This window comes from Antechinus flavipes, chromosome 2, assembly GCF_016432865.1.
Source record: "Antechinus flavipes isolate AdamAnt ecotype Samford, QLD, Australia chromosome 2, AdamAnt_v2, whole genome shotgun sequence".
In the NCBI taxonomy this organism is placed as follows: Eukaryota; Metazoa; Chordata; class Mammalia; order Dasyuromorphia; family Dasyuridae; genus Antechinus; species Antechinus flavipes.
The window spans coordinates 118,772,275-118,794,665 of record NC_067399.1 but is presented as its reverse complement, the minus strand read 5'-3'; the positions used below and the strand labels follow the sequence as shown (position 1 = coordinate 118,794,665).

Below are 22,391 nucleotides of genomic sequence, written 5' to 3'. Positions count from 1 at the left end.
ATAGTGATTATTTCACATTCCTATTTTTAAATTATAAAGTTTGTCCTTTATAATTTTATTTGATACTTAAACAATCTTGTGAGGTAGGTAAGACATTTAATATTATCTACTTTACCAAGTGAGGAAATGGAGAGAAGGGTGTTTTATTTGTGATTCCACAGTTGGTCTGTAGTAGAACTGAAACTAGAACCTAGAGGTTCTTAGACCTAGTTCAGTAGTTTCTTCATGCCATTGGACGAGTTTGAATTTGAAACTGTCATTTTTTATTAATTTTCAGGTAAAACCGAATGACATTAGATAAAATTAATATTTTAGTGTAATGGAATGACATTTGCTATTAGCTTTGTACTGACCAAATCATTGAAATGTGCTTTCCTGTGAACCTTGTAGATGATTAAAATCTAGCAACTGCTAATTTAATGTGAATGGCAACTTTTCTTTTTCTAGTTTAAAAAAAAAAGAAATTAGTGCAAGTAAAAAGCTGTTAAAAGGCAAAGGATTCTATTATATCCACTAACAAAAAAGAGATTGTCTCCCAGGTTTCTGCAGTGCTGGTACCCCTATTCTGTCTTAGGCGAGACTTTGTAATTTGATGGAGAGGGAGTAGGGAAATTGCAAGTACTTAAGCATGCTGAGGGAAGGAGAAAGAAGTTCCTTGAGGGGAAACTTGTTTGGTGGCTGCAGGTGAATGTTTTTCAGCAAAGTCTTTGAAGCAGTTTTTATGGTTCTTATTTTATAATCACCAGATTTATAAATTTTATACAGAAATTTTATATACATGTTTACATACTTTTTAAAAAATTTTACATTTTTTACATATTTCCATTCTTATTGTCTCCCCTGAAGATAGTGACTATTTCATTTTTCCTTTTGTAAGCCCAGTGCCTAACATAATTTCTGAACCAAAATAGGCACTTAATGAATTTTTGTTAATTGATTGATTTTCTAAACTTCTCCTTCCCACTGACTTACAAAGCAAGGTGTATCAATATACACATTCCCATCACTCCAGATGTGATGTAGGAATAGCTGATGAAGCCAGTTAATAAATTATTAATAATAATTTACATGTTCAAGTAAAAGGCAGAAATGGACAATGAAATTATTTAGCATTCACTTAATAAATATTTATTTTATTCTTATTGTACACTATGTACTACATTAGATTCTGTGTCCTTAAGGATTTTATCATCTAGATATTGGTTAGAGAAGAAAGATTACCTTTAATTTTATTCTGCTCTTTTTCCCCATTACTAAAAGAAAATGAAAGTTGATTTTGAAAGAAATGATATCTTTGAGTTCAGCATAAAGTACAACAGTTATAGAAGCTTATAGTAGGCCCTTATTAAATATTTGTTGATTGACTGTATTGTTTCTTGTATCTCTGTAAATCAGGTAACATTAGTGAAAAGAGAAGAGAATAAAATGACAATAAAAATGAAGCATTTTTGATAGGTTAGAGCTTATGTGATGTAAGATCTTAAGCAAGTAACAATTCTGCTGTCTTTGTGAGTGAAACCTAGATTATGAATTATGTTAAAATGGCTTTTAAAAATTCATTAATAGGGAAAACCATTCAGGTGATGTTGATGTTATTTCTGTGATTGTACAGTATTCCTTAGGATTTATACAATGAGATTTAAGGCTGGAAAAGACCTTGGAAGTTATCTAATCTAATCCCCTTATTTTTCACCTAAGAATAAACTGAAAATTTACACAGAGTCTGTGATTTTTCTCAAAGCCCCTCAAGTGACTTTCTAGGCCCTCTGACTTCATATTCACTTTTTCCATGATATTCTTTCCTAATTATTACAGGTCAGAAAATATACATTTCCTCAGGTATCATAGTACTTAAAACACTATCAATAATTGATTTTAGAAGTATGATCTAAGAAACCTAAAAGGAAACTAATATCCATCTTGTTTTACCAATCCTTTTCTATTCCTGATAGGAACTGTGAAGGTATGGGACCCCAGGCAAAAAGATATCCCTGTGGCTAATATGGAACCCGTACAAGGAGAAAGCAAGAGAGATTGTTGGACTGTTGCATTTGGTAAATTATTAATCAGCATTTGCATTTTTAGGTATCAGATTACAAAATACAAGAGAACCCTTGAAGAAATTTTAAGAATTATATACTTGAAGCCTCCTTTTAGTATTATCTGATTTATACAGAATTTTTTTTAAAAGAGAATATTTACCTACATTTAGGAAACCAGAAACTTTTTTTTTGCACTGAATGCGGGCAAATAAGTTTGTGAAAGAAAATAGAAATAGGTAGGAGATAGAAAGGGAAAGAAGACAAAGAATAAGGATTAGCAAAGGGCTACCAATTTATTTCTTCAAGTAAGATTCCATATATGGAACTTAAGTCAGTTTGCTCTCCTCATTTGATATATACTTAAATTACAAGTACTAATATTGTTTTCTGAATTTTTTTATGTTAGTACATTCAAATGTATTATAATTATTTATACTATTAATAACTGTTAATATGTATTGTTATCAAAACCAACAGTATATTAATACCAATTCTAGTAATACCAATTACTTGATTAAATGATAAAGTAATCTTCTGAATGTTCTCTTCCATCTGTTAGCATAGTTATCAGAAGTGGAGAACTATTGTGTATCCTATAGGCATATATACACACATACATAGACATATACCTATATGTACGTCAGTGAACTCCTGATAAGAAGACTCTCTCTACCAGATCACATCAGCACTTTCTCCCAATTCATTGTCATAGGATATTTTCATGGGTCATTGTGAAGTTAGGTGACTTGCTCATCTCAAGCAAAAGTTTTGGGAACCCATATCCAGATCTCCATCCCCTGAGCTGGACTGCTTTTCTCCCTACAGCCACATCAGTTAGAAAAATACCATGTTATTACATAATATATTATTATTGATGTTATTGATCATTGATATTATTGAGCATTAAAATGCTGCCATCCTTTGCAATGCATAGCAACTGTTTTTTTTTAATTTTTTCTCAATTTGATTTAAAATATTTTTAACATTTTTTTTTAATTTTGAGTTTCAAATGCTGTCTTCCCCCTACATCTCCCTCCTTCTTAAAAAGGTAAGCAATTTGATATAAATTATACACATGAAATCTCAAAAAATATTTCCATATTAGCTGTGTTGCAAAAGAAAATGTGGACTCAAAAAAAAAAAAAAAACCCAAGAAAAATGAAGAAAATAAAAAGTTTGCTTTGATCTGCATTCATATTCCATCACTTTTTTTTCTAGAGGTAGATAGCATTTTTTATCATAAAACCTTTGAGAATTGCCTTGGAATCATATTGAGCAGAGTAGCTAGTCCTTCACAGTTGATCATCATACAGTATTACTGTTACTGTGCACATTGGTTCTGTTCACTTTGCTTTGCATAAGTTCATATAAATGTTACAGGTTTTTCTGAAACCATCCAGCTTGTCATTTCATATGATGCAATAATATTCCATCATATACTAGAACTTGTTTAGACATTTCCCAATTGGTGGACATCTCCTAAATTTCCAAATCTTTGCCAGTACAAAAAAGATCTGCTCTAAATATTTTTGTACCTATCGGGCCTTTCCTTTTTTCTTTGATCTCTTTGTTCAATACCTATTAGGTCTTATATAGCAGTTTTATAAGTTTTCTGGACATATTTCCAAATTGTTCCAGATCAGTTCACAACTCCACTGACAGTGAATGCATGAGTATTTCAGTTTTCTTCTTATTTGTCATTTCTTTTTCTATCATATTAGCTAATCTGATAGGTATGAGATGGCATGTCAGAGTTTTATAAATATATTTACCTAATCAATAGTGATTTAGAGCATTTTTTATATGACTGTACTTAGCAATAATTACTTCTTCTGAAAACAGTTTGCTAATATCTTTAGACCATTTATGTTATGGGGAATGTTTTGTATTCTAATGCACCTGACTCGGTTCTCTATATATTTGAAAAGTAAAGCGGTATCAGAAAAACTTGCTATAAAATTTCCCCCCAGTTTTCTGCTTTCCTTCCTATCTTGGCTGCATTGGTTTTATTTGTGCAAAGCCTTTCTAATTTAATGTACTCAAAATTACCTATTTTACTTCCTGTAATACGCTTGTCTCTTGTTTGGTACTAAACTCTTTCCTGCTCCATAGATGTAACAAGTAAAATTTTCCATGTTCCTGTAGTTTGTTTATGGTAATACCTTTTATGTATAAATCATGTATCTATTTTGATCTCATCTTGGTATACAATGTGACCTAGTTTTTGCCAAATTGCTTTAAAGTTTTCCCAGCAATTTTTGTCAAATAATGAATTCTTATTCCAAAAGCTTGGATCATTGGGTGTATCAAACATGAAATTACTATGGTCATGTACTGCTGTGTGTCTTGTACCTAATCTATTCGTGATCACTTTTCTACTTTGTACTGCACCTTCTCCTGCTGTTACAAGATGCCATCCCAAGCTTCAGGCTTTTTGTGCTGTTTTTTTCAGAACCAGTTCTGAGGTTTTTGTTGCTTCCAAACTGTTGTGATGTAAGGAGAGGTGGGATCACTGCTGTCCTGGCTTGTGCTCGGAAGGGTCCTTGTTCCCCTGCAACCACAACTTCCAGAGCTTCTCCTGGCACAGGACTACGACCAGGTCCCCTGCCCCCCAACATTGGTCCTTCTTTCTAAAATCTGTACCTTCCCCTTTTGTGAGCAACCTCTAGGCCTCTTCTCTACCCTTCTCTTCCTTTGTGGCTACAAGTACCATTGTCCCTTTTGATTTTGGAACTGTGACTCAGGCTCTTGCTTTCTGGTGATCTCGCACACTTTTGTTCTTTCTGCCCGAGACCATGGCCTGGACTCCTGCTCCACTGGTCCCCTGCATTCAGCCCTCTTTGCCCTTGAACTGTGATCTAGAAATGCACCTGAGAAGTATAGCAGGGTCCCAACCTGCGTGCCCACAAAAGGTCCTCTGTAATCTCAGACCAATTGCTCACTTCCTGTCTGTGGGCTGAGAGCTTCTGGTGATGGCACTGGTGCAGCTACTTCCCAGGTCTGCTACTGGCTTTGCCACAGCACGGACTGTTCTGCCCTTCAGGCTCGACCACCACCCGACCAGTGCCTTCACTTGCGTGTGACAGGCCTTTCTGCCAGTTTCCTAAGTTGTCTTGGCCTGCAAACTTGTTTCAGTTCAACTTTGTGTTGGCTCTGCTGCTCCAGAATTAGATTCACAGGGTTATTTTAAAGTTGTTTGGATTAGAATTTGGGAGAGTTCAGGGGAGTTCCTGCTTCTATTCTGTCATTTTGGTTCTGTCTCCAGTTTGCTTTTCTATTTCTGCATTCCTCATCATCTAATATAATGCTCTGTAGGGAGAAAGCATTCCCTCAGTGGGTGTTGAGTAAAGAAATGAACTGTTTAGTTGATGTTTTTTTAAAAGTGAATATTGTTTAATAGGAGTAAAAAAAATTTAAGATATTTAAGAATGTATCATTCAAATGTTACTAATGAAGTCAACATCACTATTTTAGGAAAAAATAACACTCAATTGTCCTGTGGCTCTGGTCACCATGCTTGTGACATCCCTCTCTTACTGCACCACCCTCTTATACATGTTGTCTTCTTCTATTTAGATGTGAGTTCCTGGCAGAGCCCAGATGGCAAAGTAAAGGCAGGGACTCACCCAATCTCCTCCCAAAACACCTCAAGTTCTTTTAAATAATGACTCTAAACAAATATTAGAGCATCAGAATACTCAAAAAGATGGAATAGGATGTTTTCCAGTGGAGGACATGTTTACATAGTTTGAAGCCTTTCAAGCCTTCTTATACTTTATTCTCTTGTACTCTCCATTCCAGTGGCACTGGCCTCCTGACTATTTATTCCACAAATAAGACCCTTCAGGCCTTGGTTCCAGGCATTTTCTATGGCTGTCCCCTGTGCTTAGTATGCTTTCTCTCCTTGATCTCCAGCTACTGGTATTTTAAAATTCCAACTAAAATCCCATTTTCACAGGAAACCTTTCCTAACTCTCTTAATTTTAGTACTTTTGTTCTATTAATTATTTCCTATTTGTCTTTTTATATAACTTGTTTGTACATATTCATTTGCTTTTCTCCCTCATTGAATTTTGAGCAGAGACTGTCTTTTGCCACTTTTTTTTTAATCCCTAGGACTTAGTAAGTACTTAATAAATGCCTGTTGATTGACTAAGTAGTAGTTTATAAGATATAGGGGAAGTACTTTCAGCTGGGTGCCAGGTCAGATACTCTTTTTCCATTCTGGCATACTGATTCTTATGGATATTAAATCATCTCAAAAATGAATTTTTTTGGAGTAGAACCAAGAGAACTGAGTAGAAATAGCAAATAGCCAAACTGTCCCAACATTCTCCTCCAACCAACTTTAAAGTAACATAAAATCAAATTCTGGAGCAGCACAGCCAACAAAAGGTTGTGGTGAGACATTTTTCGAGCCCAAGGCAACTTAGGAGGGTGATAGGAAAAGTCTTAGACTGGAAAGGGAGCCAACCCAGACTAATGGCACTACCAGTGAGCCTTGGAGGCAGTTCTGACAGCAGCAGCAGCAGCAGTAGCAGCTTTGGGAACTCTAACCTCGGAGATGGTAAAGGGGATTGGACAATGGGTCAGAAAGCGATTACAGGAGACTCTGAGCCAAAACTATATGCTGTTTGGCAGTACAATTGCTCATATGCAATTTGAAATTGGAATTCTAGAACCAAAAGGATCATTTGTAGGTGTGGGAGGGAAGGGAAGAGACAGAGCCTTTCCTAGATGAGGACCAGAGCATAAACTAGTAGAGAAGTGACCACAACTCTCCCACTATAACTTTGGAAGCACTGAAAACTTACAAAATTCCATTTCTTATAACTATCTAAAAATAGCAGCAGAAAAAAACCTAAAATTTAGGGCATTAACCCTCCACTATACCTCAAATCCTGCAAAAAAAATTCCAATTTTAATGTAAAATTCAAAATCAAGAATAAGCTGGAAAAATTAGCAAACAACAACAATTAAAAAAAAAAAAAATTGACCACAAAAGAGAAACTTATAGTGGTGATAGGGAAGAGTAACACAAAAACTCGGAATAAGACAAGATGAAAATAGCTATAAGCAAAGCCTCAAATTAAAATTCACATTGACACTAGTCTAAACAAGAATTCCTGGAATAGCTAAAGAAAGAGCTAAGAATGATTAAGGAAAAGTTTGGAAAAGAAATTAGATCAATACAGGAAAATTATGAAAAGAAGATCAATAGCTTGGTAAAAGGAGCACAAAAATACTGAAGAAAATAATACCTTAAAAAGACAGTTGGCCAAAAACAGGCACAAAAAATTAAAAAGCAGAATTGACCACATGAAAAAAAAAAGTATAAAAGCTCACTGAAAAAAAATTCTTTAAAATGATACCATAAGATATCAAGAAACAAAATAAAAGTCAAGAAAAGGAAAAAATAAAAGAAAATGTGAAATAATCTTGTTGGAAAAAACAACTGACCTGGAAAATAGATCCAGGAGAGATAATTTAAAAATTAATGAACTTCCTGAAAATAGTGGCCAAAATAAAAAAAAAAAAAAAAAAAAGAGCCAAGACATCATATTTCAAGAAATCGATATCAAAAATGAAAAGACCAAGTATACCACCAATGAAGAGAAAGTTTAAGCAATTATTAGGAGCTGTTATGACCAATTATATGCCACAAAAATTGGCAGTCTTAAGTGAAATGGTCATGAAGCATCATAGACACTTCTGAACAACAACAAAATGACAAAATGATCAAAACAATCTGTTACTGGCTAAGAAACAGTGGTGGATCAATGCAATAGACAACACATGGTAGTAACATTTTGATCTTACATTTGATAAACCTGAAGGTCAGTACTACTTTGCAGAGGGCCACAGACAGTAGGGGAACTCTGGGTAAGATAGAAGACCCATCAACCCAGAGGGAATCTGCTAACAATGTCTGGTTCAGCTCCCCATCTCCCCTAAGGGCTCTTAACCTTCCTGAGAATTCAGGGGACAGTGACAACCTGTGTTGTGATTGAAGCAGAGTGATACCAGGTGGAAGAGTGATACCAGGTGGTAAACGACGTACAATAGCATGTGGTTCCACGTGCACAATATAAACTTAGCATATGTGTACTGTTGTTTTGGTTACATAAGGATGTTAGGGTATATAAGGGTGAAAGAGCTGAGAATAAAAGGACTCCATTTTTCTCTCTCCTCAGGAGTCTAGCCTCATCACTCCTCCACTAACATGGTATATTTTAATCACCTCGGCATGGGGGCTCTGGAAAGCACAGTATGTTTTGTCACCCCCAACTTGGGGGCTCTAAAAAGCAGGACACACTATTTTAGTCTCTCCAGGATGGGGCTCTAGAAAGCAGGACACAACAAATCTTTGAGAGTAAGAGATCATTATATTGACAAAAAACTGCTGGGAAAATTGCAAAACTGTTTGGCAAAAACTAGGCATAGATCAGTGTCTCAGATTGTATACTAAGACAAAATTGAAGTATTTATATATAAAATAATATAAGCAAATTAGGAGATCATGGAAAATTTTACCTATCAATTTTATGATAAGATAAGAATCTCATCAAACAAGAAATAGAGATGGGGTCAAAAAGTAAAATGGATCATTTTGATTAAATGAAATGTTAATGTCTTTACATAAATAAAACTTTATAAAAATTATAGGGAAAGCAGGAAATAGGGAGAGGGGAATTTTTATTGCAAATCACTCCACCAAATACCTCATTTCTCAAATATATTTTAAAAAATTGGACTAAATTTGTAAATATGTTACATTCACCAATGGATCAGTTGTCTACAGATTATAAATATCCAGTTTTCAAAAGAAGAAATGAAAGCTATTAGTAGTCATGAAAAATATTCTAAATCACTACTACTAAATCACTCTACTTTGAAATAACAACTTATATGTAACATTAATTTATCATTATTCTTCTTATTGTTGTTCTTATTATTCTCAAGGAGAAAATTCTGGCAAAAGAGCCAGAAAATTACAAGTACTAGAGAAGATATGGAAAAATTGATAAGCTAATGCACTGTTGGTAGAGTTGTGAACTGATCCAACCATTCCGAAGAGCAATTTGGTACTGTACCCCAAGGGTTATCAAACTGTACATGGCCTTTGACCCAGTTATACCCTAGGAATGTATCTTAAAGAGATCAAAGGAAAAGGAAAAAGAATTATATATACAAAAAGACTTAGAGCACATCTTTTTGTGGTAGCAAGGAATTGGAAATTAAAGGGATAACAATCAATTGGAGAGTGACTAAACAAGTAGTATATGATTTTGACTGAATATTGTATTCATGTATTATAATTTAAGAAATGACAGACAGCATAGTTTCAGAGAAACCTAGAAAGACCTATATGAATTGAAGCAGAGGGAAGTGAGTAGAACCAGGTAATCATTATACATAGTAACAGCAATATTGTAAAGATGATCAATTGTGCAAGACTTAGCTATTTTGATCAGTATAGTAATCCAAGATAATTTAAGGGCTCACAATGAGAAATGCTATCTCCAGAGAGAGAACTGATTGATTAACTTTGATTAATTAAGTATAATTTTTTTCACTTTATTTTTCTTGCCTTTTTTGAGGGGGACGCGGGGGTAACATGGCTAATCTAGAAATACTTTGCATGGTTTCACATGTATAACTGATACATTGCTTGCCTTTTCTTTGGGTGGGGTAGGTATTGAATGGAGGGAGAGAATTTAGAACTCAAAAAAAATTTTTTTAAAGAATGTTAAAAGTAAATTCTTTAAACAAAAGAAAACCAAAAACATGAACTTTTTTGTTGTTCTACTTAATTCCTTTCATCATTTTGCTCTCAAAATATAGGTTTAAGTTTAAGTGTGTTAAGTTAAAAAGCAAATAGTTTGTTAATGTAATGAGAGTAAATATAATATGGTAGCCTCTCAAGTCTTTATCAGCTTCAAATTTATGATCATGTAATCATTAAAAGTTCAGGCTTTTTTTCCCCTTTATTAAAAATATGTTCTTCCTTATGCAGCATTACATAGGACTTTTTCAACTATAAGCAGAAGAATGTTTTAATACAGTTACAGTATTGTGAAGACAATATTTCTGTGTCTCAGCCCACAATTCATACTAGTATTGATTTGAGGATACGAATACAGCAAATTTAACTGAAACAGATATATATTATAACACATTTTCATAAGATCACCAGTAGTTAGTTCTTTTTTAATGAAGATAGCTTTTTGTCACAATATTTATATGTAGTATCTGAAGGTATTTAAATACCTGCCCACAGAAATGCAGCCAGAAAAATGTCATTTGTTATATTTTGCCAAATGCCTGACATTTACTTTAGGTGACAATTAAAAATAAAAAATAATGCCATATATCCTAAAATTTGCTTTTAATATATACAGTTTGTCAATTTTGATGATCTTTCAAACTCATTAAAATGAAGGATTCTATATATTTACATTTTTATATGTTTCTGTATAGGTCATACATTAGGTTCCATATTAACAGGGCAATTTGCAGGAGCATTTTTTAGTAATGATTTTAAATTGGAATGTTGTATATCTATTTCCAGGCAATGCTTATAATCAAGAGGAACGTGTTGTATGTGCTGGCTATGACAACGGGGATGTCAAACTATTTGATCTAAAAAATATGTCGTTAAGATGGGAAACAAATATTAAAAATGGGGTAATGTATATTCTGATTTTTGGTCATTTCACTGAACGTTTTTTACAATCATCTTTGTACTGTTGGATTGGAAAAGAGCACACATAAATCTCTTTTGCATAAAAAGGACCTTTCTCCCTAAGGCTTAAATATGGATAACCCAACTTACCCTTGAAGTCCCAGAATTTTATACCTTCAGAGGAGAATGCTTTATTCACAGTTTTCTGATGTTCATTTACTGTTCAAATAAAGATGTTGCTTTTCACCTTTGTCCGTAGAGTAGAGCATCGAAAATGTTGTAGTTCATCTAAGATAGAAAATTTATTATAAGGAAAAGTACCTTATGTACTAGTTCAAAAAATTAAATGAGCACTGTATTATTCTTGTTTGCTCCTAACTTTGTTTTTTTTTTTTTTCTTAATCTTTTTTTTTTTTTTTTTTTTTTGTTTGTTTGTTTGTTTGTTTTATTTTAATAGCCTTTTATTTACAGGTTATATGTATGGGTAACTTTACAGCATTGACAATTGCCAAACCTCTTGTTCCAATTTTTCCCCTCTTTCCCCCCAACCCCTTCCCCAGATGGCAGGATGACTAATAGATGTTAAATATATTAAAATATAAATTAGATACGCAATAAGTATACATGATGAAACCGTTATTTTGCTGTACAAAAAGAATCGGACTCTGAAATATTGTACAGTTAGCTTGTGAAGGAACTCAAAAATGCAAGTATGCAAAAATACAGGGATTGGGAATTCAATGTAATGGTTCTTATTCATCTCCCAGAGTTCTTTCGCTGGGCGTAGCTGGTTCAGTTCATTATTGCTCCATTGGAACTGATTTGGTTCATCTCATTGCTGAGGATGGCCAGGACCATCAGAATTGGTCATCATATAGTATTGTTGTTAAAGTATATAATGATCTCCTGGCCCTGCTTGTTTCACTCAGCATCAGTTCGTGTTAAGTCTCTCCAGGTCTTTCTGAAATCCTCCTATTGGTCATTTCTTACTGAACAATAATATTCCATAGTATTCATATACCACAATTTATTCAGCCATTCTCCAATTGATGGGCATCCACTCAGTTTCCAGTTTCTGGCCACTACCAAGAGAACTGCCACCAACATTCGTGCACATACGGATCCCTTTCCCTTCTTTATGATCTCTTTGGGATATAAGCCCAGTAATAACACTGCTGGATCAAAGGGTATGCACAGTTTGATAACTTTTTGAGAACTTTTTGAGCATAGTTCCAAATTGCTCTCCAGAATGGCTGGATGTGTTCACAATTCCACCAACAACATATCAGTGTCCCAGTTTTCCTACATCCCCTCCAACATTCCGCATTATCTTTCCCTGTCATTCTAGCCAATCTGACAGGTGGGTAGTGGTATCTCAGAGCTGTCTTAATTTGCATTTCTCGGATTAATAATGACTTGGTTGCTCCTAACTTTGAGGCAGCTTTGTTCAGTTCAAGAAAACTGATTAATGATGATGATACCCTCATGTATGTTTGTATTCTTGATTTTTAGGTTTGTAGTGTGGAGTTTGACAGGAAAGACATCAGTATGAATAAACTAGTAGCTACATCACTAGAAGGAAAATTTCATGTTTTTGACATGAGAACTCAGCACCCTACCAAAGGATTTGCCTCTGTTTCAGAAAAGGTAGAGTATGAAGTAAATGTTTTTGTTTAAAATAGTTATTTTATTTTGCCTAAAGGAAGTAATTTTTCATTTGGACTCTCAAATTTCTTCCAGGACCTTATATAAATGTTATTGTTTTAAAACTTTATAGCATATAGGCAAGGTAGATTTCTCACATTCAGTTGTAAATTTTAAATATTTATCTGGTAGGAAAAAGCATGGATATGGGAGGTGAGAGAAAGTGAAGTTGTCTTGGTTTATAACTAGTAGGTTTATAACTAGTAGGATGGTAGTGCCCTCAACAGCATTAAGAAAGTTAAGATTGATTTACAGGTTATTTGCAAAGATATTAAAAATTACTGGTGTTCTCTCAATTGATCGATTTTTTTGCCTTTTTTTAAAATTGTACTTAAAGTTTATTAATCTTTAATACTATCCTAAAAATCATCATATTTTCACTTTAGAGTTTGGACAAGTCAAATGGTAACAAAGCAAGCAAATTTTTTTTTTGTATTAATACTTTCTATTTTCAAAATATATGCAGAGATAGTTTTCAACATTCACTCTTGCAAATCTTGTGTTCCAATTTTTTTCTCCCTCCCTTCCCTCTACCTCCTCTCCTAGATAGCAAGTAATCTAACATAGGTTAAATGTGAACTATTCTTCATTGCATATTTCTACAGTTTCAGAAAGGGGAAAAAATTAGAAAAAATAAAAAACAAGTAAACAACAAAAAAGATAAAAATACTATGTTGTGATCCACATTCAGTCCCCACAATCCTTTCTCTGGGTGCAGATGGTTCTCTCCAAGTCTATTAGAATTGGCTTGAATCACCTCATTGTCCATGAGAATTGATCATCATATAATCTTGTTGCTGTGTATAATGTTCTCTTGATTTTACTCACTTTATTTAGCATCAGTTCATGTAAGTCTCTCCAGATCTTTTTGAAATCATCCTGTTGATCGTTTCTTATAGAACAATAATATTCCATAACATTCATATACCATAACTTATTCAGCCATTCTCCAACTGATGGACATCCACTGTTTTCATTTCTTGCCACTACAAAAAGGGCTGCCACAAATATTTTGCACATGTGGGGTCCTTTTCCCTTTTTTTTTTTTTTTTTTTTTTGATACAGGCCCAGTAGAGATACTGCTGGATCAAAGGGTATGCACAGTTTGATAGCCCTTTGGGTATAATTCTAAATTGCTCTCCAGAATGGTTAGATATGTTCACAACTCCACTAACAGTGTATTAGTGTGCCAGTTTTCCTACCTCTCCTCCAACATTTATTATTATCGTTTCCTGTCATCTTAATCAATTTGAGAGGCATATAGTGTTATCTCAAAATTGTCTTAGTTTGCATTTCTTTGATCAGTAGTGATTTAGAGCATTTTTTTATATGACTAGAAATGATTTCTTCATCTGAAAACTGTCTTTTATCGTTTAACTATTTACCAATTGAAGAATGGCAGCAAGCAAATTTAAGACTAAAATCCTCTGTATCTACTTTTTTGCCAAAAAGAGATTGTTCTTTTTTGGGATATTTTATTATATCATAAAGGTAAAAAAATTTAACATAGTAATAATAATATAGCTCAGGCTCTATATTGTTTACAATCTTCCCAAACTTTTCTTGCCTCATAGCAATCCTATTAAAGAGCTACTAAAAATGTTATCCTTGTTTTATAGATGAAGAATCTGAGAGTGAGAAAATGGCTTTACAGATAAGGTCAAATCCATATCTTTTCAGATTCAAGGGGCCTGGTTTTAAATACTGGCTTTGCTATTTTACAGCCTCTATGATTCTATGCAAATCATCCTCTCTGGGCCTCAGTTTCTCTAGAAATGAGGGGCAATTAGATGACCATGTTGACCTTTCCCATCTTAGTCTGTCACCCTTTGAAAGAGCTCTTTCATTCTTTGGTCTCCAGATCTTGCAGTTTTTTCTGGTCAACACATCATCCATCTAAAACATGTGAATGTGTGAATTTGTTATGCCAAACTTCCTTTTGAAAATACTCATTTTGATAGCTGTCATCTCTCACCATTCTGCTTGTCCTCTTAGCTCCCAGGCCTGAGGCACAGTTGAGGGTCCTGGATAAGAGGCTACTTCCCTTCCAAGGGCAGAGTTGAGTCCAGGAACGGGCTGAGGGAACCATCCAACATTCCTCCCTCCCTCCCCCAATTCCTTCGAATGACTGAGCTTGGAACACAAAGAAAAGCCCCTCCCTCCCCATAGTTCACATTCTCTATCGTAATTAGAAATAGCAGTAAGAAATTATTTGCAGATCTTTTGAGAAGAAAACATTTCCTAGGAAAATCTGGGAAACTAGAAATGAAAACTGATTTGAGCTGAGCTTATGACTTTGATAAGGAAGACAAAAATATGAGTGGTTCTTCTGCTAGGGAAGGAAAGACTACAGTAATTGAAACACATGAGGAAAAAAGACCTACAGTTATTACTCGTGGAACAGTTGAAGATGGGGACGGAGGGGCAGAGAACAAAATATACTGGAAAGATTTGGATATTAGCAAGACTTTTCTTGCAAAGAGGCAAAGATTAGAGATGTATATCAAGGCTTCTCAAAACTGGTAATTAGAAAATGGAATATATTTGGAAAACACAACCATGAATAGAGTTCCTAATATTATTTTAGCAGTGGAATATAGATGTTCAGAAAACTGAGAAACAGAGAAAAAAATTAGCTAATACGTTTTGAAAACAACAAAAGATTTTTGTTTTTGTTTTTTTTAAAACAAGCCAGAATACTTAAGAGCCAGAGAGAAGGACAATTAAATAACTATGTGAACAATTCTTAAAGAATATAGAAGACTTGGAGAAGAAACACAAAAGCCTTTTTTTACAGGTATATAAAATGAACTTCAAGAAATGACCACATTACAAAAGAAAATCATAATGAACACTTAGTAGTAAGAAATAGTAGGGGATTGAAAACCTCTTCAATCCATGTTATTCTGATGACTTTTGAAAGAAAGGACTTAGGTCTAAGTCATATGATACAATTACAACCATTAGCTAAAGTAAATGCAGACATGTGCTATAGCTTAAGAAAACTAAAAGTTATTGTTACCTAACTTGTTTATCAGTACAAGATCCTCTTTGACTGAAAATGCTTATGTGAATAGTAATAGCAGTATTAATGAATATTTCCCCCAATAACAATGAAAAACTCATGGCTTCTAATAATAAAATTTTAATTGAATTTTTAAAAAATATATTCATTGTTCTAGAAATAGTTAAATTGTTTAATTCATATAAAGAGAAGTGAATAATATACTGTGGGAAATGGAAAAGTATCTTTAGTATCATAATATCTTTCTCTTTAAAATTTCCTTGAAATTGCACATATTTAACATGTACTGGATTACTTGCCATCTGGGAGGGGAGAAGGAGGTGAAGATTTGGAACACAAGGTTTTTGTAAGGGTTAGTGTTGAAAAATTATCCATGCAAATGTTTAGAAAATAAAAAGTTTTAATGAAAAAAAACTTTCCTTAAACTTTCCTCCTAAAAATAATAGAGTCCTATTACAATGCAATTCATTATTACATGGATTAAGAAATTGAGTAATTGAAATCATATCTCCTGAAATGTAACTATACGATTATAACTTGTGTTGGTCCTGTGTCCTGATATCATTGTCATACAAGGGTTTCCATGATGTTTCTAGTTATCAAACAATCATAGATTTAGAGGTAAAAGATCTTCAGAGATGGTCTAAACCTTCATTTTACACACTGGAAAATTGGAGGTGAGGGACAGCTTGGTGGTACAGCAGAGAGCACTACCTCAGGAGTCAAGAGAACTTAAGTTGAAAGTTGACTCAGACATGTACTAGCATAAAGGAAGGAGGGAAGAAGAGAAGAAGAGAGAGCGTGTGAGAAGGAGATGGGAGGAGAGAGGAGAATGAGAGAGATTCTTCAACCTAGTAAGCAGACTAATCAACTCTTAAATTCAGTGACCTTTGAATGAAGTCTTATGAGAATAAAAAGTTAAAAACTTCTTCTGATGCCCTTTGTTAAGCAGAATAAACTTAGCAGAAGAAAAATCTTAGCTTTTAGATAGAGACAGAGAAGAAAAAAAAAATATTGGGAACCAGAAAGATTAAATGAACAGAGTCACACAGTTCTTCCAGTTCAAAATTGGATTCTCTTTTAACTGTATCATGTGATTGCTATTTCATTTTCCTATTTTCTTGATGGTTTCTTTAAGGAAAAAAAAATACAGTTAAAAAAATTCTACTATACCTATGATAACCATTTTAAAGAGTAAAATTTCATTAGATTCCTAAAAATTGACCAGATTCAATTTGTGAAAATATATGTTTGTTGAATTTCTTAAGTGTATTTTTATTAATCAGTTTATTTGTAACTAGTGGAACGATTCTGATCCTTTTTAGGCCCATAAATCTACTGTGTGGCAAGTCCGACATCTGCCCCAGAACAGAGAGATCTTTATGACTGCTGGAGGTGCAGGGGCCCTTCATCTGTGGAAGTAGTAAGTCTTCTCCTTAATGTGTGTAATTTCTTCTGATTTTTTTTGTTTGTTTTAAGTTGCTTTATATAAAAACAGATTGAATTTTCTGTATTTATTCACTCAATTTAATCCCTTTTGACATAATTTGAAATTTCCTTTTCCTGAATAAGTGCTACTGTCCTTACATTTCATTACATATGTCTTCCTTCATTTAAATTCAAAAAGATTATTTTCTTTTGAAGGCTAAAAGAATATTGCAAATTACAGCATTATACTTGATTAGGTTATATACAGATTCTGATGGCACAGTAACAATTCCCCCCTCCCCCCATCTATTAATCATCATTATAGCTGTTTTTATTTTACACCAAGAAAGATAAAGTTAAACATCCCAAATGGGGAGACTTTAAGGATATCTGATCATAGAAAATGGCATTATTATTCTCTTGTATTTAATTCTTCAACCTAGGAAGCAAATTAATAAACTCTTAATGTCATTGTTCTTTGAATGAAGCCTTTTAAGAATGAAAAGTTTAAACTGCTTCTGGTGCCCTTTGCTAAGCAGAATAAACTTGAAAGAAGAAAATCTTTTTTCCAAAATTTGACATAAAAAAAAAAGAAAACTTGACAATTTAATGAGAAATGACAGATATTTCAAAAATAAAGTTTGATTAGGAGTATGTATAAAAAGCTAAAGTAGTTGTGAAATACAGTGTGGCAGTTGGAAAGTACTTGTCAGAGTAATCAAGGTTAAACAGGGATAGGAATCAAAGTATCATTCCTCTGAATCACTTAGCCAGAAGAACAGATTTAGAAGCAAATTCATTTTTTCCCATAGTGAGAATTGTAGTTGCATTCGATTGAAAGCTCAAACAGAAAGCTTTCTTTCTATGTGTTGCTAAATGAGAGGCAGATTTATTTAAAAAGTATTATTAATATTTTCTAAGTTGTCCTTGCTTTTGGTCCTTCATCTTATGTTTTCTTTCACTGATTGGGATCAACTCTGTCTTTTTGTTGCTAAGTGTATGAACCAGACTAGATGACTCATAAAAAGAAAGGGAGAGAGGGAAGAATAAAGATGAAATGGAAGGATAGCAAAGATAGGAATTCATTCTAGAAGAGAGGCAAAGCCTCTGATTTAGTGTTCCTTATACAGCCCGAATTATTTACAGAAAATAATAAATCTAATAGCCAAATAATTTTTTCTCAAATTGAAATAATAGTTGCTAAAGGTTGTAAGCGTAGAGATAGCCTCAGAAATGCTTGGGAAATGAAAATTGAATTTAAAAGTTTAAAGTACACTTGATTTGAAGTAGAAGAAGCTGTGCTAATCATATCCTTTATAAATGTATACTAGGACTGTATATCAGACTGTTAGAAAGAGGTTCAGCAGGACTACCGGGAAGACTTCATAATAGCAAAGCAATGCATCTCTGGAGAGTCTGGTTACCCGGGTGGCTTTCATTGTATGTCTGTGTTTATGTTCCCATGGGCTATGTGTGTCCCTGGGCAAATCCTGTGTATTGGGCTGTGCTATAACCTCAAGTCTTAAGGGCAGACTTAAGCAATTTCTGGGTAGTAGTGGTGGTGTGTTATAAGATCAGCCATTGTGGCATCCTTGGCAAATTCTTTCAAGCTCTTACCTATTCCCTGTTCTTACACCTGAGTTAGAAGTCACAGGCCTTTTGTAGTCAGTGGTGGATATTTTCAGAATATCTAAATATATCATATATGTTAGAGATTGTGTATTAATATATTAGTCCAGACTGATTTTCTTATTATTAGGCACTCTATATGTAGAAAACCTCTCCATTGATTTAGGTCACAGAATCCTTGATTTAGAACCAGAAGAAATTTTAAAAGTCCATCTAATTTAACTCCTTCGTCTTACAGATAAAAAAACTGTTTCTCGGAGCTCTGCAACTTCTTTGTAACTCATTATCATAATTGCTTGGGCCATTTACAAGTTAGGTGTCCTACCTATGACCACAGCTAGTATGTGGCAGAGGCATGATTTTAATTCATGTCTTGCTACCTCCAAGACTTGCCTGTTCTCTATCCACTTATGTCATGTTGCCTTTTATACTGTTTATGTGTATACATATACATAACTATGTAAATATATATTGTCTTCACACATTATATGTATTATATATATGTTATATAAAATGTGTTTTTAAACATATATTTGTGCATACATTCAAAAATGATTCCCTGAATTGTGAAAATCTTTGATACTTGAATGTTTGATCTCATTTAAAAGATATTTCCCATATAGATCTCTTTTCTCTATTTAATGATTTCAAATTTAAATACATTACCATTTATTCAGCTCTATGTAGAGAAGAGAACTGTGGGGCCTTGGGCCCCAAATTATGTTTCCCAATACACAGAACTCATTTGCCCTTGACCATTGATGTCTTACTGATGAGAATGGATTAAAATTAATGAGGCACATAAAAACTTTAATGGATAATGGAAAGGGTTTTTTTTTTTTTCTTTATGTGATCTTTTAAATACTTAACAGCGTCAGCTCTTGCCAATAGACATATAAGCAAAGGGCTTTCCACTTAAATGATTTGTTCATCTGAATGTTTTATTCTTTTTAATTAAAATGAGAAGCAATTGGGTCTAACAGACGGAGCATTGAAGTTATATCCCTACCTCTTCCTGCTCCATTTCTGATTTGCTGTGTGCCCCTTTATCACTGTGCCTCCACTAACCTATGAAATGAAGTAATAATTGATACTTACACAGCTTAAAGAGATCCAAAGATTAATAAGTTGGTATTGACTAATAATTTTGAATACCCTAAATTATTTTTTCTCAATATTGGGTATTATTTAGAAGTTATTAAGGCTCCCATTCCTACTTTGTTGATTCATGTTTTCATCTATAAAAAAAACAAACAAAACCTCTTTTATAATCTTTTCAAATAATTTAATCTAGGAATATTCTAAGTTCACACCCTTAGAAGTTGTCAAAGTTACACAAAGAAATTGAAATTGGGTCTTGAGAGCCCATAGCAAACTAAAGGAGTAGTGGAAAGTAGTCCAGGAGTGATCACATCAGGCTTGTGTAGTTGAAACCTAGTAGAAATCATTTCTCAGTATGCAGAGTGTTAAGACGGCCTCAATGACTGTGTTAACTCTATATTTCGGAATCACATCCTTGTACATAGCATACAGAAAGAGACTCTAGCTAACAGTAAGACATGCATTTGAAGGATCAGCATGTTCATTGATATGTTTTATTAAAATCTCTTTTAGCAGAAGTAGAGGTTAGGGGCTGAATCTTTCTTTACATTCTTCCAGACACCAAATTTTCTTGAACTGAATATGTCAAGGGATTGTATTAGTGCTCTGCTTTTTCAATATGTATAGATACATGAACTGAATTGAAATGTTTTCAGGTTCTTATTCTTTATTTCTTTGGTTTTCTTTTTAGTGAATACCCTGTTCAACGTTCAAAGAAAGATTCTGAGGGCGTGGAGATGGGAGTAGCAGGTTCAGTAAGTCTGCTACAGAATGTAACCCTGTCAACTCAGCCCATTTCGAGCTTGGATTGGAGTCCAGACAAGAGGGGTCTCTGTGTCTGCAGTGCATTTGATCAGACAGTGAGAGTGCTAATTGTTACAAAACTCAATAAAGTTTGATCTAAGAATTTTGGACCTAGGAACTTCCCATGGAAACATCTTACATTTTAAGATGTCTATGTGAATGGATGATTGTTTTGTTGTCATACACTGACATTCACTGAACAGAGCTGAGTTTGGCTGGGACAGAAAATATAAACGAACGTGAAATATGGCCCTTAGAATTGGGCATATGGAATGGAAAGGGCTATGATTTTCTTCACCTGAGTGTTGACTTCTCAGTTGCAGAGTATGGGAGTGGTGGGGTTCTACAGATGAGTTGGTCCTAAAGCAAAGCAATGTGTTTTTAAAGTTTCCAACAAAACGGCTCTATTTTTTATAATTTTGCCTCCATTTAATGTATTCTACATTTCCAAAGTTCAAAGTTTTTCTTATACAACTACATTTCATTGTGATATGAAAAAGAAATCATTTAGTCCATTCAAAGGAGTTTGTTTTGAAAATTACCACGAATTAACCTTAGTAAACATATTCACTCTGTGACCTTTCAGCATCAGTTTCTTTGAAGAATATTATTTGGTTTTTTATTTATAAAAACCCAAATAGGTCAGTAATTTTTTACTCACCAATACTGTTCATAAAATTATTAGAATTTACAAAAATTGCTTCAAACTTAATAAAATTACTCTTATTCTTGAAAGATAAGACTTTTTCATTGTTTATTAAGATCATTTTTTTAGTTATTGGAGATGTACAGGTTTGTGGGGCTTGGGCATCTTGTTGGTTTTTTTGACAAAAGCTTTTTTTATGTATTTTATATATAAATAAACTTCCATTATCTAAAATATAAAGAAATTGTATGATCCTTAGTGTCAGCCTAATAATAATAATAAGATACAAAGGGTAGCTATCAACAGGCAGGAACAAGTAGTGAAAACTGATGCTCAGAGACAGAAAAAGATTAAAAAAATAATACTACAAAGACTCAAAAAATCATGGTATCCTGGAGCTACTTAATGTCAGTAGAAACTATTCTTTTCAGCACCTTCAGAGCAACTTATGAACCTTAACAGGTGTGCATGGAACCTTAAGGTATTCAGTGACTATACCAAGCTTATACAGCCAACCATTATGTGTCAGGGACAGGACACAATACATGTCATTCTGATTCCTGGACCAGGTCTTATATGCCACAATTCCTCCCATCATTTTATTCCAGAACAATAATTAGCAACATTCATAACAATGATTCCAGGAAATTCAGAAAAGTTTTGGTATGGACTGCATGTAACTTATACCAGCAATAAACTGTGTAACATTAGGAGAAAACACCATCAAAAATAAATAATTTTTTTTCCATAGTAGAAGATGTTTCACTTAACCAGAGAATCAGCTTTATTTAAAAGAGTTCATTAGTGTTGAGGTAGAATGAAGGCAGCCAAAGTTTTTGAGTAAAGTAGCCTTGTTTTCAGCTACTACTAAGCAATATTGCCTTTCCCTTTAATGCTTAAACAACAACAACCACAGCTTCAGTTTTCCCATATGTAAGAGCTCCTTAAGGCTTTCTCCCACTGGCCTTGAAGCTTGGCTTCCCAGGGAACAATGATTGCTTCTTCACAAGCTGTCCCAACTGATGGGCTCCCCAATGAATATCAATTATTGATCCAGACTTAATTAGTTTTTAGAAAGAGTATTTACTGAATATGTAGAGCAACAACAGCTGTTACAGAAATATTCCCCCCAAACTGGAGCACATTCTCTTCTTGTACATTCAAGGTCTGTCCCTGGGAAAAGTGGGCCAAGATACAACTCACATGGCTAAAGGCTAGAATCACAGAGCCTGATGCCGGAAGCCCTTTTTCCCCTTTGTGGAATCCTCATAAAGTTTCTCCTAGGTGAAGTTTCTTCTGGGACTCTGAAAGCTGATGCTCTGTAGA

At 33.9% G+C, this 22,391-nt stretch overlaps 1 protein-coding gene across 1 annotated transcript in view; it reads left to right on the top strand.

The window, feature by feature from the left end:
* DNAAF10 (dynein axonemal assembly factor 10) overlaps positions 1–21,309 on the top strand; it is a 41,610-nt gene extending 20,301 nt beyond the window's left edge. Inside the window, exons 4-8 of the mRNA XM_051975407.1 lie at positions 1,953–2,054; positions 10,615–10,730; positions 12,241–12,375; positions 16,783–16,880; positions 20,307–21,309. Of these exons, the coding sequence (XP_051831367.1) occupies positions 1,953–2,054; positions 10,615–10,730; positions 12,241–12,375; positions 16,783–16,880; positions 20,307–20,514 (659 nt within the window). The 3' untranslated portion in view covers positions 20,515–21,309. The remainder of the gene's footprint in view (positions 1–1,952; positions 2,055–10,614; positions 10,731–12,240; positions 12,376–16,782; positions 16,881–20,306) is intronic.
* Positions 21,310–22,391: the final 1,082 nt, after the last annotated feature.